Here is a 13,536-nt window from a genome sequence, read left to right as displayed (position 1 = left end):
ATCAATGTATCTGAGCGACGTGTCTCTTTAGAATCAGTTCAGGTCGAGTTTCCTATCGGATAAAAAAAAAGCTGTACAGATCAAGCAATAAACCTGCAATTATTCAAACTGCACAATATCAGAGGTGGAGACGCTGACAGGACCTGAAGTCAAATTTTTAATAAAAGTAAAATATCGGGTCGATACATATCAGTCTGCAGCCACAACTGACACTTTTCTGAGTTTAAAAAAAACCCTGAAAGAGAGAGAAAGGGACAACGCTTCTATTTCACGGCTGAATAGCTCTGAGTGACAGTCTCTCTCAGGAAAGATTCACTGGAGGGGAGAGGAGGTGAAGTCGCTTTATCATCGCTTCATCAAAAGCTGACAGAGGGGGAGACACAGCGGGGAGCAAGAGACAGAAGAGGGAAGAAAGAGGGGAGAGAGAAACACAGGGAGGGAGACGTCTGAAGTGAAAGTTACACATGCACTGAGAACCTGGATTCACGTGACTTCAGATCCAGAGTGATTCACTGCAAACACTTCTCTTTTAACCATCACAAGAAAGATTTTAAAAATATTACATTTAAACCTGCAATGACCCATTTTCTTTGGCCACATGGGGGCACCAGAAAGATGTGAAGACATCAGTGACAAGTTGATACGGTGAACATTTTAGAAAACAGCTGTCTATTTCCACATCCAGCTGTTACAGAGCAACATAATCATTCTTCTTGACTGGTGTTTGTGATCACCTGGTGCATTTAAGTCCAGTATTCCCTCTCTTTTAGCTCTGGTTTTGGTCTCCACCAGCTCCTGAGGGAAACATCTGGTTCTTTAGCTGCTAAAAGCTTCACCATGTTCACCATCTGGTCTCTGACTGGGTCTGTCAGGTGGTGGACGGTGGCTTTTTACACCTGTTTCTCTAAAAACAGCAGAAAACGACTCTAAGAGAGCTGTGAGAGCGAACCGGAACAGGAAAGTTGTGGTTCAGAAAGATAAACAGTGAGCTGAAATTCACTGTGAAACCGAGGGGAGACGCAGATTCGGCCGATAATTCTCTGTAGGTTCATCACTATGAGCGTCAGGCACCCAAATTATTCGTCAACTGTTAAATAATTTTTTTGTCATTTTTTTAAAGCAAAAATGGCAAAAAAATTTACTGTTTCCAGTTTCTCCAGAGGATTTGATGCTTTCCATTGTCATACGTGACAGAAATCTGAGTATTTTTTGGGTTGGTCAGAGAAAACAACACATCTGGAGACATCACCATGGTCTGTGGGAAATTGTAACAGGCATTCTGTGTCTTCTGACCGATTAATAGCCCAAGGAACGGAAAATAATCGTTAGTTGCAGAGTTTTCTTTGATTTGCATTTGAAGAAACCAAATAATTTGGTGCTGACTGACAGGAAGAAAACACTGTGGCAGTCTTCTTCGACTTTTCTCAGGTTGAAATTCACTCCTCTTCATGTCGCTCTCAGTTTGTCCAGGAAACTCTGAGCAAGAACGACACCGTGCTGCAGTTTTACTCTCCGTCGGTGAACAGCTCCCTCGACGCCCAGTCTCTCAGGACGATTCTGCAGCTGGACAACATGACGGAGGAACTGGAGAACTTCGTCTATCACCCCGACCCCAGCTTCAACGAGCTCGCCAAGAACGTCATCACCGAGACCAGCATCATCATCGTGACTGTGAGGGCCGACGGTTTGAATTCACCCTTGACCTCGCTCTTCACCTCTGAATCTGTTGAGTTCACGCTGTCGCTCTTGCTCTTGCTTTGATCAGGGTCGAGGGTTCTCCAAGGCCATGACCGCCAAAGAGGCCCAGGCGTTTGTTGGAGATGCCTCCTGTCACGTTAACATACTGCAGGTAAACACTCACCGCAAGAGCTAAGAAACACCTCAAAGTATAATGAACTTACACTGAAAAGATGGGTCCGATGTTGGCGTTTCATTAAATGTAGGATATCCCAGTCCTATCTTCCGTGTCTACATCTGCAGTGGCGCTGGTTTAACTGAATACCCTTTCTGAGTCTAGGAGGTGATGCAGTCATTCTACTGAAACAACAGCAGCGACTCTGAACGACTGGGCTTCAAAGGTGTTATCGGACAGAAACAGAACTCTTTTACACATTTCGTTCTGATTCAGCATATTCAGCTGTACCTAAAAATATATCGTCTCCGTGTTCATCCTCTTATGTTTTCTGAAACTCAGCACTTGCTGCACTGCAGTGGAGGAGAGTAAGTACATTAACTCAAGTACTGCACTTAAGTCCATAATGGAAAATTAGTACTTTTACTTTTGGTGGTTTACTTTTGCCAATACTTTTGTTCTTTTACTTAACTGAAATTTCAAATGCAGGACTTCTGCTTGTATCAGGATACCTCTACTCTGCGGTGTTGCTACTTTTACTCGAGTAGAAGACCTGAGAGCGTCTCCTACCGCTGCTGCACTTTTATTTAGTCGACTCAGGTCGGCCAAAATTTGGAGACTTTATTGTCATGACAATGATTTCCTCCTTCCAGGTCAGACAGCCAGTCAGGCGGTTAGTAAGCAGCGGTTGGTGTAAATTCTGGCCCACATCAAACCCTCTCCCTGACACACAAAAAAAACCCCCAAAAACCAGTGAGGACCTTTTGTTTTAAGCTTAAAAACACCTGGGCTGGCTGTTTCTCAGTAGTGTATTTTTAGGTGAAAAAATGTGGTGAGGAATGCCTCGACAGAAGAGATGAAACGGGGGGGGGGGGCAGCTTTTTTTTTTTCTTGTTGTTTCCTGGTCCCCCACATGCATTTTAAAAGCAAAACTAAAATCAATGCAACATGGTGTTTTTTGTACCAGAGGTTTTAAACCCGAGCGTCAGGCAGGTCACATGATGAAGCTTATTATCATCGAAGTAGGAAAGAGGAAAAGAAAAACCTCAACATGATGTTTTTGTTTTGTTTTTGTGTTTTTTGTCTGACTTCTTTGAAGTATTTGCTTTATGTGTGAGTTGGAGTACGCTAAGGTTTTACATCTTCAGGACTCCAGAAACTGTTCAGATGAAACAGTCTGAGAAGGAAAAGGCTCACTGACATAACCAGCATTGTGATATGTGGTCGTTGCTCACTCCAAAGGTTGGGAAACACTGTGTTATATCACAGTTGGTGGACGAGTTGGAAAGCTGTCCCAACACATTGTCAAGAATGAAGTCGCACCAACAGTTTAACATGTCTCTAATTCAGCTTTTCATTCCCTCTTTCCGTCGACTCTGTACAGGACGATAAGCTGATCCTGGAGGCGCCTTCATCGCAGCCCCGAGCCAGGTCCAAACGCCTCCGCAGAGACACAACCAACGACCTGCTGGAGCTAGTGGTAAACACACGACCAAAAAATTTCAATTTCCCAAGCCCCAGTCGGACGGGATTAACATGCGCTCCTCGGTAATTTAACTCGTCGTTCCGGACGGAATTTTTAACCGTCAGGAAATTACAGGATGTGGTCTGCAATAGACGTGGACGGTCGGCAGGACAGAGACAAAAGAGAGAGACCAAAGCCTCCCCGGAGGGGGGGATGCTGGAGAGTTGAGGGGGAGGCGAAGATACTGCATGAATCTGAACACACAGACATGAAGCACGTGTTGATATCATTCAGTGTGACGTACACTTCCCCGGGATATCTTCGTCTCTGATTTCCATCAGGAGTAAATGTCCATAAATCTGCTTAAAAAGTCACAGACAAAAAGAGGCTTCAGAACCTGCCTGAGAATCATGACATTTTTAACTTTTCTTCAGTATCACATTAATCCGGCGACGGTTGTCTGCACATCCATGGGTGCACGGCCAGCAGGAGCTGCTAACAGCTAATTCGGCTGCTTTTAATGGTGCCTCTTTGCCAAAACGTAAACAAGTATAGATTTAAAAAAAACACGCAGGACTCAAAACATAGTACCAGAACCAAGCCTTTGTCATGAGCATCATGACAGACTTTTACTGTGCAGGAGGGTGTTAACAATATTATTATTATTATTAACAATAATAATAATAATGATGATGATGATGATGATGATGATAATAATAATACATTTTATTTATAGAATGCTTTTCAAGATGCTCACAGACATGACAAGTTAACTGTTAATAGTGTTGTTTAAATCCACTGAAGATCCTACGGTTTCCAAAGATGGCAAATGTCTACTGCAAAATGTGTATAGAATGATGCAGAAGACGAAACCCGAATTTTCCATTTTACAGATGTTTTCAGAGGCATTCAAGTTTTCATTTCAACCATCTTAAACTGGAATATACAAGACGATCTCGGTCTCTCCGCAGGTGAAGTTTGGTCACGGCGAGTGGATAGTGGGTTCGGTCTACTACGCCAGGAAAGACGACATTCCCCTGGCTATAATCATCCCTGCGGTTATCGTACCGATGCTGCTCTTCATCGCCGTCTCCGTCTACTGCTACAGGTTTGCCAAAAAAAAATAAATAAATAGGGGCACAAAGAGACGCTTTTGCCTTTCTGTGCGTTGAGATGTTTAAAGGTCTTCCTGTCGCCGGCTAACAGGAGGAAGAGTCAGCAGGCAGAACGGGAATACGAGAAGGTCAAACACCAACTGGAGAATCTGGAGGAAAGCGTCCGAGATCGCTGCAAGAAAGAGTTCACAGGTACGCTCACCTGAAAGCTGCGAAGTCACATGACTGAAGTTATCTAGAGATGAGTGAGGGAAGAAATAAAAGACGTCACATCTTTCTCTTAATTATAAAGGATACTTACAGTTTATCATAACCTGAGTCCCTAAGCTAATTATTGTCTATTTATATATATTGTAAAGTGGATTTTCATGTTTAAATATTGAATGAGGAGGAGCAATAGAGGAAACCTGGCTGAGAGTGAACAGGGAGCTCATTTAGCCCACACCGGTGCTGCAGCTGCTGGCAAGTGCCACAGGTTATTATATTCTGCTCGCCTGCTTCGTATTTTAAAAATGCATGTCCTGCGTCCTTATTTATCCGATGGAAAAAGTCCGTAAACAGTCATTAAATCTCAAAGCTAAAAAGCAAAACACATTGATTTAATTCAGAATTGTCACATTTTTACACTTTTTTCAGCATCAAAGTACTTTTAATGGCACCAATGGAGTCGGGAGAGTTGTTAGTCTGCTGCTACTCTAAAACTCTGTCACTTCACATTCAACTACCAAATATTTTATGGATATTTATTGTAATGCGCCAAAATGTGGAGTGTGTCAACAACAGAATGGTCCAGTAAACTCGGGTTCCCGGCGTCGCAGGCAAGCAGCCGACGCGCCACAAACTTCTCTCCGCAGAGCTGATGTTGTCAGCATCGGGGCCCACGTTGCGTTCACAGACCGGAGGACGTCGCAGCTTTGACAGTTTGTCTCCATATCGGGAGCTCCTGCCGACGCAAGTCACCAGAACGGGCGGCGCTTTGGATCAGACATTAGAAACACTAGAAAGCTTCGGGTCTTCCTGGCGAGCTCGCTGGACCGTTTTCAGCCGCAACCGACAGCTCTGCTACTGAGCTCAGGGGGGACTACACACTGTTCACATGTCAGACGTTTCCAGGGCGACTTTCGAAAGTGGAAATAAACGGTCCAAGTGGTTGAATCCTCCTAGAACATTTAAAGACACAGCAAGTTTGCGCAGGTTCAAGATAATGGTTTTTGCCGTGCATGTTAAGGGCGGGGACAGCGACCCAGTTATCACTCCAGCATAACCTCCACCCAACTTACTTCAGACAAGAGGTCCGATCCATCAGAGTGATTGAAAACAGCTGGTTGGGTGTGCAGAGCCTTAACTACTAACTACACTGTATAGCTGTAAAATAAATGTAGTGCAGTAAAAAATACATTTCCCTCTGAAAAGTAAGTGCATAACATAGAAATACTTAAGTACAGGAACCTTAAATTGGTCTTAGATACTAGGTACAAGGTCATTTTCAGGTAAATGTACTTAGTTACTTCCCACCACTGGAAACTGACTTGTTTTTTTTTTTAATGTCTCAAGCTGACTTGTTTTAAAATGAGAATCTTGTAAAAGGGGTCTTAAATATGCTGAGTATATGATATCACGTGGTCGACATCCTCACCAGCCGATTATCCGTGGAGAAGATGGAAAGATCGTAAATAAATATAAATGAGTGGATACTTTCAGATCTTCTTTTTTTTTTTCTGTCTGTCAGATCTGATGATTGAAATGGAGGACCACACCAACGACCTGAGTGAGGCCCGGATGCCCTTCCTGGACTACAAAACCTACACCGACCGAAACTTCTTCCTGCCCTCCAAGGACGGCGCCAACGACACCATGATCACAGGAAAAATACAAATCCCAGAGGCCCGCAGGGCCATCGTGGCTCAGGCGCTCAACCAGTTCTCCAACCTGCTGAACAGTAAAACCTTTCTCATCAACGTGAGTCTGAAGCTTTCAGTGGAATTTTTTAGTCTCTTCTTTTCTCTTTTCCCTTTTTTCTTTCTTTCATTCTTTCTTTCTTTCTCTTGAGGTTTTGCGTTTGTTGGGGAAAATGAACATTTTCCCCAGAGGATGGTCCCTGGCGATTTTGGTGACGCCCTGACCTTTCCTCTCGCAGCCACATCAGGCCAAAACGGTTACTCATGCAAAAGAAATATTAAAATCTGCCATTAAATTTACTGAGCACCAGAGGTCTTCATGGGTCCAAACAGACGGTGGAAAAAATACTCAAACCCAACGTGCATGACTTCATTTTTATAGAGGGAACCGATCCAGGGGGGACCCGAGGATAAAAAGACCCTGTATGAATTTGGAAAATTCGAGCAAAGTGCATCTTGAGTTAGTTTCTTTGTCAAACTTACCAAGGTCAAGAATGAACTTCCTTGCCCCCGTTCAGTCACGGTTTTTAACTTTAAAATCCACCATATTCTCTGCCTCTAGTTCATCCACACGCTGGAGAGTCGCCCGGACTTCAACGCCCGGGCTCGGGGCTATTTTGCCTCCCTGCTGACGGTGGCGCTGCACGGAAAGCTGGAGTATTACACGGACATCATGAGGACGCTGCTGCTGGAGCTGATGGACGAACACGTGCAGAGCAAAAACCCCAAACTCATGCTCAGGAGGTGAGGGGGGGGCGGATACACTCGCAGAGCACAGCCTGGTATAAGCACGCTGACACCCAGGAAGTCTGTGAAAGCTGAGGGCAGCGAATAAAGGAGATAAATAATAAGAATAATGATAAATAGACAAAGAATAATAAAAAACAAAGGAGAGTTGTGCTCTTGCAGGACAGGTTGCGATGGAATCAGACTGACCTGCTGGATCTGCATCAGGCCTCAGATTTTCTTTGATTTGATCTATTTCTTTATTATTATTATTATTAAAAATCTAAGTATTAAATCACATTTACTGATGTAGGGCTGCAACATTTATTTCGATTAATCGATAATGAAAATATTATTTATTTGGTCTATAGAATGTCCGAAAATGGCAACTGTCTTTTTTCTTTTTTTAACAAATGATTGAAAAAAAGAAATTAATTTTCTGTCAATTCATCAACTAAGTGAGAGAAATGTTGAATCTGCTGTTGCAGTTACGTTTTAAACACATTGTTCATAAAGTTCTGCGTATTTCTCCTCACTATTTCCTTTTCTATTTGACAGCGTTCTGAATGCACTGTAAAACTCAAAGTCGTTATTCACACAGGGCTTTCACAAGACTCTATCTGAGAATGGTCATGCTGATTAAAAACGTTTGAATCGAATAAGCGAAGTGTTTAAGTCTAGAAAAGTCTGGAAAACCGTAATGTTCTTCTCACACATATATTTATTTAGCTTTTATGTTTATTTATGATTGATAGAAAAGTGTCTTCTAGTGGCTGCTGTACAGTCCTAATGTTTTTTATGTGTGTGTGTGTGTACAGGTCAGAGACGGTGGTGGAGAGGATGCTTTGTAACTGGATGTCCATCTGTCTCTATCAGTTCCTCCGGGTAACACAGATTCTCTCACTTATCCTCTGCTGTTTTCTGCTTCCCTTCGATTTGTTTTATCTTTTCTCTTGGATCTGTTGCTCCTGTCTGCCTTTCTCCTTCTTCCTCTATTTCTTTTCCTGATCCTTCATTTATAATTGACTCTAAGAAACTTTGAAAACTGTTCGGCGTACATCCTACTTTTGATCTTTTTTTTTTTTCTTTTGGCCAATTTGGGCTGTTTTGGAAAGCTGATACTGCCGGCAGCAGCGGAAATGTTGTGCCGATTTTTCTCTCATTTAACATTCTCACACTTCAGCTCTGCACTAAGTCTTCACACCATGGACATTTTTTTTCTTTTGGTTGTTGTTGTGACAGTGATCAGGAGCAACCAAAGAAATTCCTGGCAGTGTCCAAACAGTTCAAAGCCTCTTAAACAACATTTAGACTGTAGGACGCTAAAACTCCCTGAAACCAGGGTGCGATCGTCACGATTCTACAGCTCGATATGCAGAAGATGATTATACTTTGTGTCACCGTTTCACATCCAGCTTTCAGGACAAACTCTTTTTATTATACTTATTATATTTCAACCCTTTAAATAGATAGAAAACTACCCTCACTTCTCTCTTTTGTATTTAACCTACGAGGAAAATGTATTCAAACGTACTAATGCTTCACTAATGAAGAGAATTTTCTTGCTAAGCAAGTGTGTTGCCTGACTTTAATAGAAATGTAATAAATAATAACAATGATGACTGACTGCTTTATAGAGAAGGCAGTTACAGTAGCAGGTTTAACTGCAGGTAAAACTGTCCTTGGCTGAGAGAGCAGCTCAGCAGATGCCTGTGAATAGGGAGCGTTGGGCTGGTTGCACCACACTGCTTTAAGTGTCAGTATACGATAGTTTGTCGGTGGGGTCAAACCGACGTGGATCTGACATGATGTGTTCGTTTATGTCCGTGTTCTAGGACACGGCAGGAGAGCCCTTATACAAACTGTTCAAGGCCCTGAAGCACCAGGTGGAGAAGGGGCCAGTGGACGCCAAAATGAAGAAAGCCAAATACACGCTGAACGACACGGGACTGCTGGGGGACGACGTCGAGTACTCTGTGCTGGTCAGTACACACATACTGTAGTGGTCAGCGTTTTCTTCCGTTTAAGATGCATGTTGAACAGTCTGGATTTTCCGATCAAGACTGCTGATTTCTCCCTTTCGGGTTTATTCTGTGTTTTTTAAAATCCTTCTTATGCATAAAAAAATTAAAAAAAAAAACGGCATTCAGTGTTTTCTCCTGACGTTACTGGTGTCAGCACAGAAAAGCCTCCCAAGTCAGAGTTCAGACGCTGAGCCAGAAAACAGCTCATGCTGCGTTCACGCAATGTCGGCAGGATGGGAGGAACAGGAAGAACGCCCCCTTTATTCCGACTATACACATTATTCCACGGCGGTTAGCGACACGACATATCTGGGTGCGTCGCCCGACGCGGCCGTGCTGGCTGAGAGGGTTCAGAATCCCGAGAGGTGCCACGGTGCCGTCTTGACTAGTGTCAGCAGGAGCAGTAAAGAGCCGTCCTGTCGCCGTATCCGTAGCATCCGTATCCGTAGCTCCAGCCGCAGCAGGAGCTGTGGCCTGAGCGGCAACCGTATCCACAGCAGCCAGGCAGAGCAGCTGCAGCTGTGGTCGCAGCTGGGCGCGGTACACTGTCAGAGCTCGGGCTTTCGTAAGGAGCAATGAGCAATGGATGCATAATGTGAGGTGTCACGTCGTGTCTCCTTCCCTGTACTGTCTGCAGAGCCCTTCCCCAACGTGGCAGCGTACTTTAACTGGACTAGACCGACACACTCACAGTCGCTGTGGACGCAAAACTCGTCGCGAGGGAACGCAAAAGTAGTTCAGAGACACAATTCCCGCTGGGATCCTTCGGCGGCAGCTTCTCAAGTGGGAGGATTTCTCTGCTTTTCTCTGTTTTATATCAGGGCAAATTGATCTCTTAGGGGGGCGGTTTGACAAAACAAAAGCATCTGAAGACGTCACCTTGAACTCCCGAGAAGCTGAGAGGCCTTCCATTCGCTGTTTTTAATAAAGAAATTCATGAACAATGACAGCAGTCATCAGTCGCAGCCCTACTTTTAATTCACTCCAGAGTTTGCAGGCGTCACGTAGAGCATGCGGCCAGGATTAGTGTTTGGCTGACAGGTGTGTTTGTGATGCCAGACTCTGCAGGTGCTGGTGCACGGCGAGGGACCAGATGTGACTCCGGTCAAGGTGTTGAACTGTGACACCGTCTCCCAGGTGGGTTATGTTTTCCTTTCTCAAGTTGCGTTTCTTCAGCGGCCTCGGCCTCGGGAGCCAAATATTTTATTACATCTGGTTCTGGGTCAAGTGCAGATTTTCTCATTTTTGGTTTCAGCTGATTTCGGCACATGATTTGATAACACACGTGCAGAGAACGTTTGGCCACTGAGCTCCTTTAAAAATATGGGAGTTTTTGTCGTGTATCTCTGCTTTCCACCCTTCCATTTAGGCATAAAGGTGATTAATCAAACATCTGTTGTTAAAACCTTTGCGTTAGATAGTTTTGGATTTCCTGCCTTTACCAGACAGGAAATGGAGAGTTAAGATACGAGGGTGAAGTTGTGGTTGTGGCAGAAAAATTCAAATCAAGCCGAGTTCGGGTTTCCACCAATTGTAAGGACTAGTCCTCTGTGATATTTCTCCGTTGCCCGGTCAGTATTGTTCAGTGCTGATAAGTTGTTGTTTTTTTGGTTTGCACGCATTCTGGCAGTTAAAATCTGCACTTTCCGCTCTCCAGGTGAAAGAGAAGATCATCGATCAGGTCTACAGGAACCTGCCGTACTCACAGAGGCCGAAGGTGGACAGTGTTGCCCTGGGTAAGACACAGACACCCGTCCCAAGATATTTGAATCACTCGAGAGACATTATCATTAGAGTCTTTATTTTTAACAATTATCAGACGGACATTTATACAAATGAACAGTGTTGCTGTCACAAACCCTGCAGGTCTGCGGTGGAACTGCAGGGTTACAGTGAGATTTGGTGGAAAAAAAAATAAAATACAAAAAAACAATGAAACCGTTATTATCAGATTGAACGATGTTTACGGACTGTACCTTAGCTAAGGGGAACATCAGATATCATGACGCCGTCACACAAAGCTCATATACAGGCTGCGTAACTGTAAAACGGAGACTCAACGTATTGAGTTGAATTGGATACAAATTAAAGGGAAAAATGAGCGGAGAACCGGGATGACAGTGCCCCCACCCTTAGGGCCCGAGGGGTCACTGAATGGTTTGAGGAGTTTCCTTCACTTGCCTCCTTTCCTCGCCCCTGACCTCCTCCAGCGTAAGATGAGAGGAGAGAGGAGTGGCGTGTTTGGAGAAACGCTGAACGTACGACGACAGCGCAGCTGGATCAGCTGACGGTCTGCGGGTCTTGACAGACCTGTGTTCCTTAGAGTTTGAGTCTTCAGAGATAATGTGATGTGCTGTCCCAATAATAGCAATAATAATAATGACGGACGGACATTACTTCTGCCAGAGCAGCAGTGTAGAGACGTCCACCAACATGACAAAGGTGAATGTGAGGTACCTCTGCATGGTCCCTCTCTAATAAACAGCTACACCAGTATCTTCACATTCACTAAGAACCTGTATTTCATATTCATATCAAACCACTACGACACAGCTGCAGCCGTTTTTAAATAACCGGTGAATCAGAACACACATCAGATCTGAACTTGGCAGTGAAGCTGTTGTTAAAACTGCGGTGATGGGCGGGACTTGGTGTTGCTGTGGAATTCAGAAGTGCAAAACGATCACAGTTGTGGCGACGGTATGAAAGGACAAGGGGGGGACTGTGATATTAGGTAGAAGATCGAATACTTTATTGTTCCCAAAGGGAAATTGCACAGCAGCCAAATCAGACATGAGAATGGCAAAATAACACGAGGACTGTCAGAGAAGTGGATAAACAGATTTAACATTTGGTGTTCTGAACTTTTCTGGTTTCTTTTTTTGTTTTTGTTTGGTTTGGTTTTTGTTTGAGCTGGGTAGCATGTTGTCTTTCTCTCCCGCGCTGTGAAAAGCACACATTGAAGTTCATCTCCCCCGTCCATCTGCAGAGTGGCGTCCTGGCTCCACGGGTCAGATCCTGTCCGACCTCGACCTGACCTCCCAGAAGGAGGGACGCTGGAAGAGACTCAACACACTGGCTCATTACAACGTGAGTTCATTCTGACGCACGTTTGCCTGCAGGCTCTCAAGCAAAAACTTCAGAATTTACTTCATTCGGCTCAATCCTAAAAAAAACGTGCAAAGGTCCGGTGTTTCAGCTCAAAAGTGCTTTGACTCAAATTCACATCACACCGCATCTCTGTCTCCCCTTCGACTCCCCGGCCCCGCCTCCCGGGCGGAGGCCTTTGTCTTCCTCTTTTGTCTTTGTCCCACTGAATGTCCACGTCTATTACAGACCATACACCGTAATTTCCCTGATGGGTAAAATACCGTCTTGAAGAAAGTGTTGAATTACCGCGGAGCCGCAGTGAATATTTCATTCCCCTTCCCCCCCTGTGATGTTAATCCTGTCGGAATGGAGCTCAATTAACTTTTTTTTCTTTTTTTTTTGCTTTATTCACTAATTGTTGAGTGGAACTGTCCTGCAGTGGAGCAGTTTCTGTGTCCAGATTACAGCATTAAATGAAGACATATTTGCCGGCTGTGATCAGGGAGGAATCTCACGAAAGGCCGGTACCAGCTCCGTGTTTTCAGCCAAGTTCAAGTCTAATGCACGTCCGCGCTGATGTTACCGTGCCCCTTTAGTTCTTCTATCTGGGATTTATGTGAAGATTTAAAAAATTTTTTACACCAAAGCGCCGTTATAAAAGCGTTAAAAGAAAAGTTTTCTGTTTCTCCAGCCAGGAATTAAATAATAAATCGGTTTATTGGTGTTCCCTGTTTTCAGTCAGTCACACAAAGAATGGCTTAGATATGATCTTATACTGTGATTTGTTCTGTGTGCTTTGGACACTTTCTATTTCATTATTTTCTGTATTTCATCTAGAGCTGAAATGTTAGGATGATTAATGGATTAGCGGGAAACTATTTTGAGAACCATTTAACCGTTTTAGGTGTTTTTCAAGCAGAAAATGCCAAAAACGATCGGGCTCCAGCTTGAGGAAGGAGAATGTGAGGAATCACTGCTTTTGTTTGTCATATGTGATCATAATCTGAATATGTTTGGACTGATGTCCGGATAAAACGAGCAATTTGAAGACACCACCTTGAGTCTGGGAAACTATGTCAGACCTTTTATAGACGTCAATCAATTAACGGATTAATGGAATAAAGCCGAATCTGTGATGCGGTGAGTCAGGAAAGTTTGGAGTTCGGGTTCTTGCTCCCGACTCTGGATGTTTTTAATCATCTTTGCTTCTGCGTGTTGAGTTCAGACCTTTTCTTCTGCACTGAAACAACCAGAAACCGAAGCGCAGACAAAATGTCGAGTCACACGAGACTCGTCCTCGCGCTGCATGAAAACCAGCAGAAACAAAAACACTCCTGCAGTCTCCTCTCTGACATTTAAAATAAAA

At 44.0% G+C, this 13,536-nt stretch overlaps 1 protein-coding gene across 2 annotated transcripts in view; it reads left to right on the top strand.

The window, feature by feature from the left end:
* Window positions 1-13,536, top strand: part of plxnb2a.1 (plexin b2a, tandem duplicate 1) — a 173,719-nt gene that overhangs the window by 151,319 nt on the left and 8,864 nt on the right. For both annotated transcript variants that reach the window (XM_040140381.1, XM_040140391.1), the window contains 12 exons: window positions 1,462-1,671; window positions 1,766-1,849; window positions 3,237-3,332; window positions 4,289-4,425; window positions 4,524-4,624; window positions 6,162-6,391; window positions 6,893-7,074; window positions 7,875-7,941; window positions 8,892-9,038; window positions 10,140-10,217; window positions 10,738-10,816; window positions 12,070-12,170. In XM_040140381.1, coding sequence (XP_039996315.1) covers window positions 1,462-1,671; window positions 1,766-1,849; window positions 3,237-3,332; window positions 4,289-4,425; window positions 4,524-4,624; window positions 6,162-6,391; window positions 6,893-7,074; window positions 7,875-7,941; window positions 8,892-9,038; window positions 10,140-10,217; window positions 10,738-10,816; window positions 12,070-12,170 — 1,512 coding nt within the window. The remainder of the gene's footprint in view (window positions 1-1,461; window positions 1,672-1,765; window positions 1,850-3,236; window positions 3,333-4,288; window positions 4,426-4,523; window positions 4,625-6,161; window positions 6,392-6,892; window positions 7,075-7,874; window positions 7,942-8,891; window positions 9,039-10,139; window positions 10,218-10,737; window positions 10,817-12,069; window positions 12,171-13,536) is intronic.

This window comes from Xiphias gladius, chromosome 2 (genome assembly GCF_016859285.1).
Source record: "Xiphias gladius isolate SHS-SW01 ecotype Sanya breed wild chromosome 2, ASM1685928v1, whole genome shotgun sequence".
Taxonomy (NCBI): domain Eukaryota; kingdom Metazoa; phylum Chordata; class Actinopteri; order Istiophoriformes; family Xiphiidae; genus Xiphias; species Xiphias gladius.
Note: the sequence above shows the minus strand (reverse complement) of the source record. Positions and strands in the feature narration are given on the sequence as shown.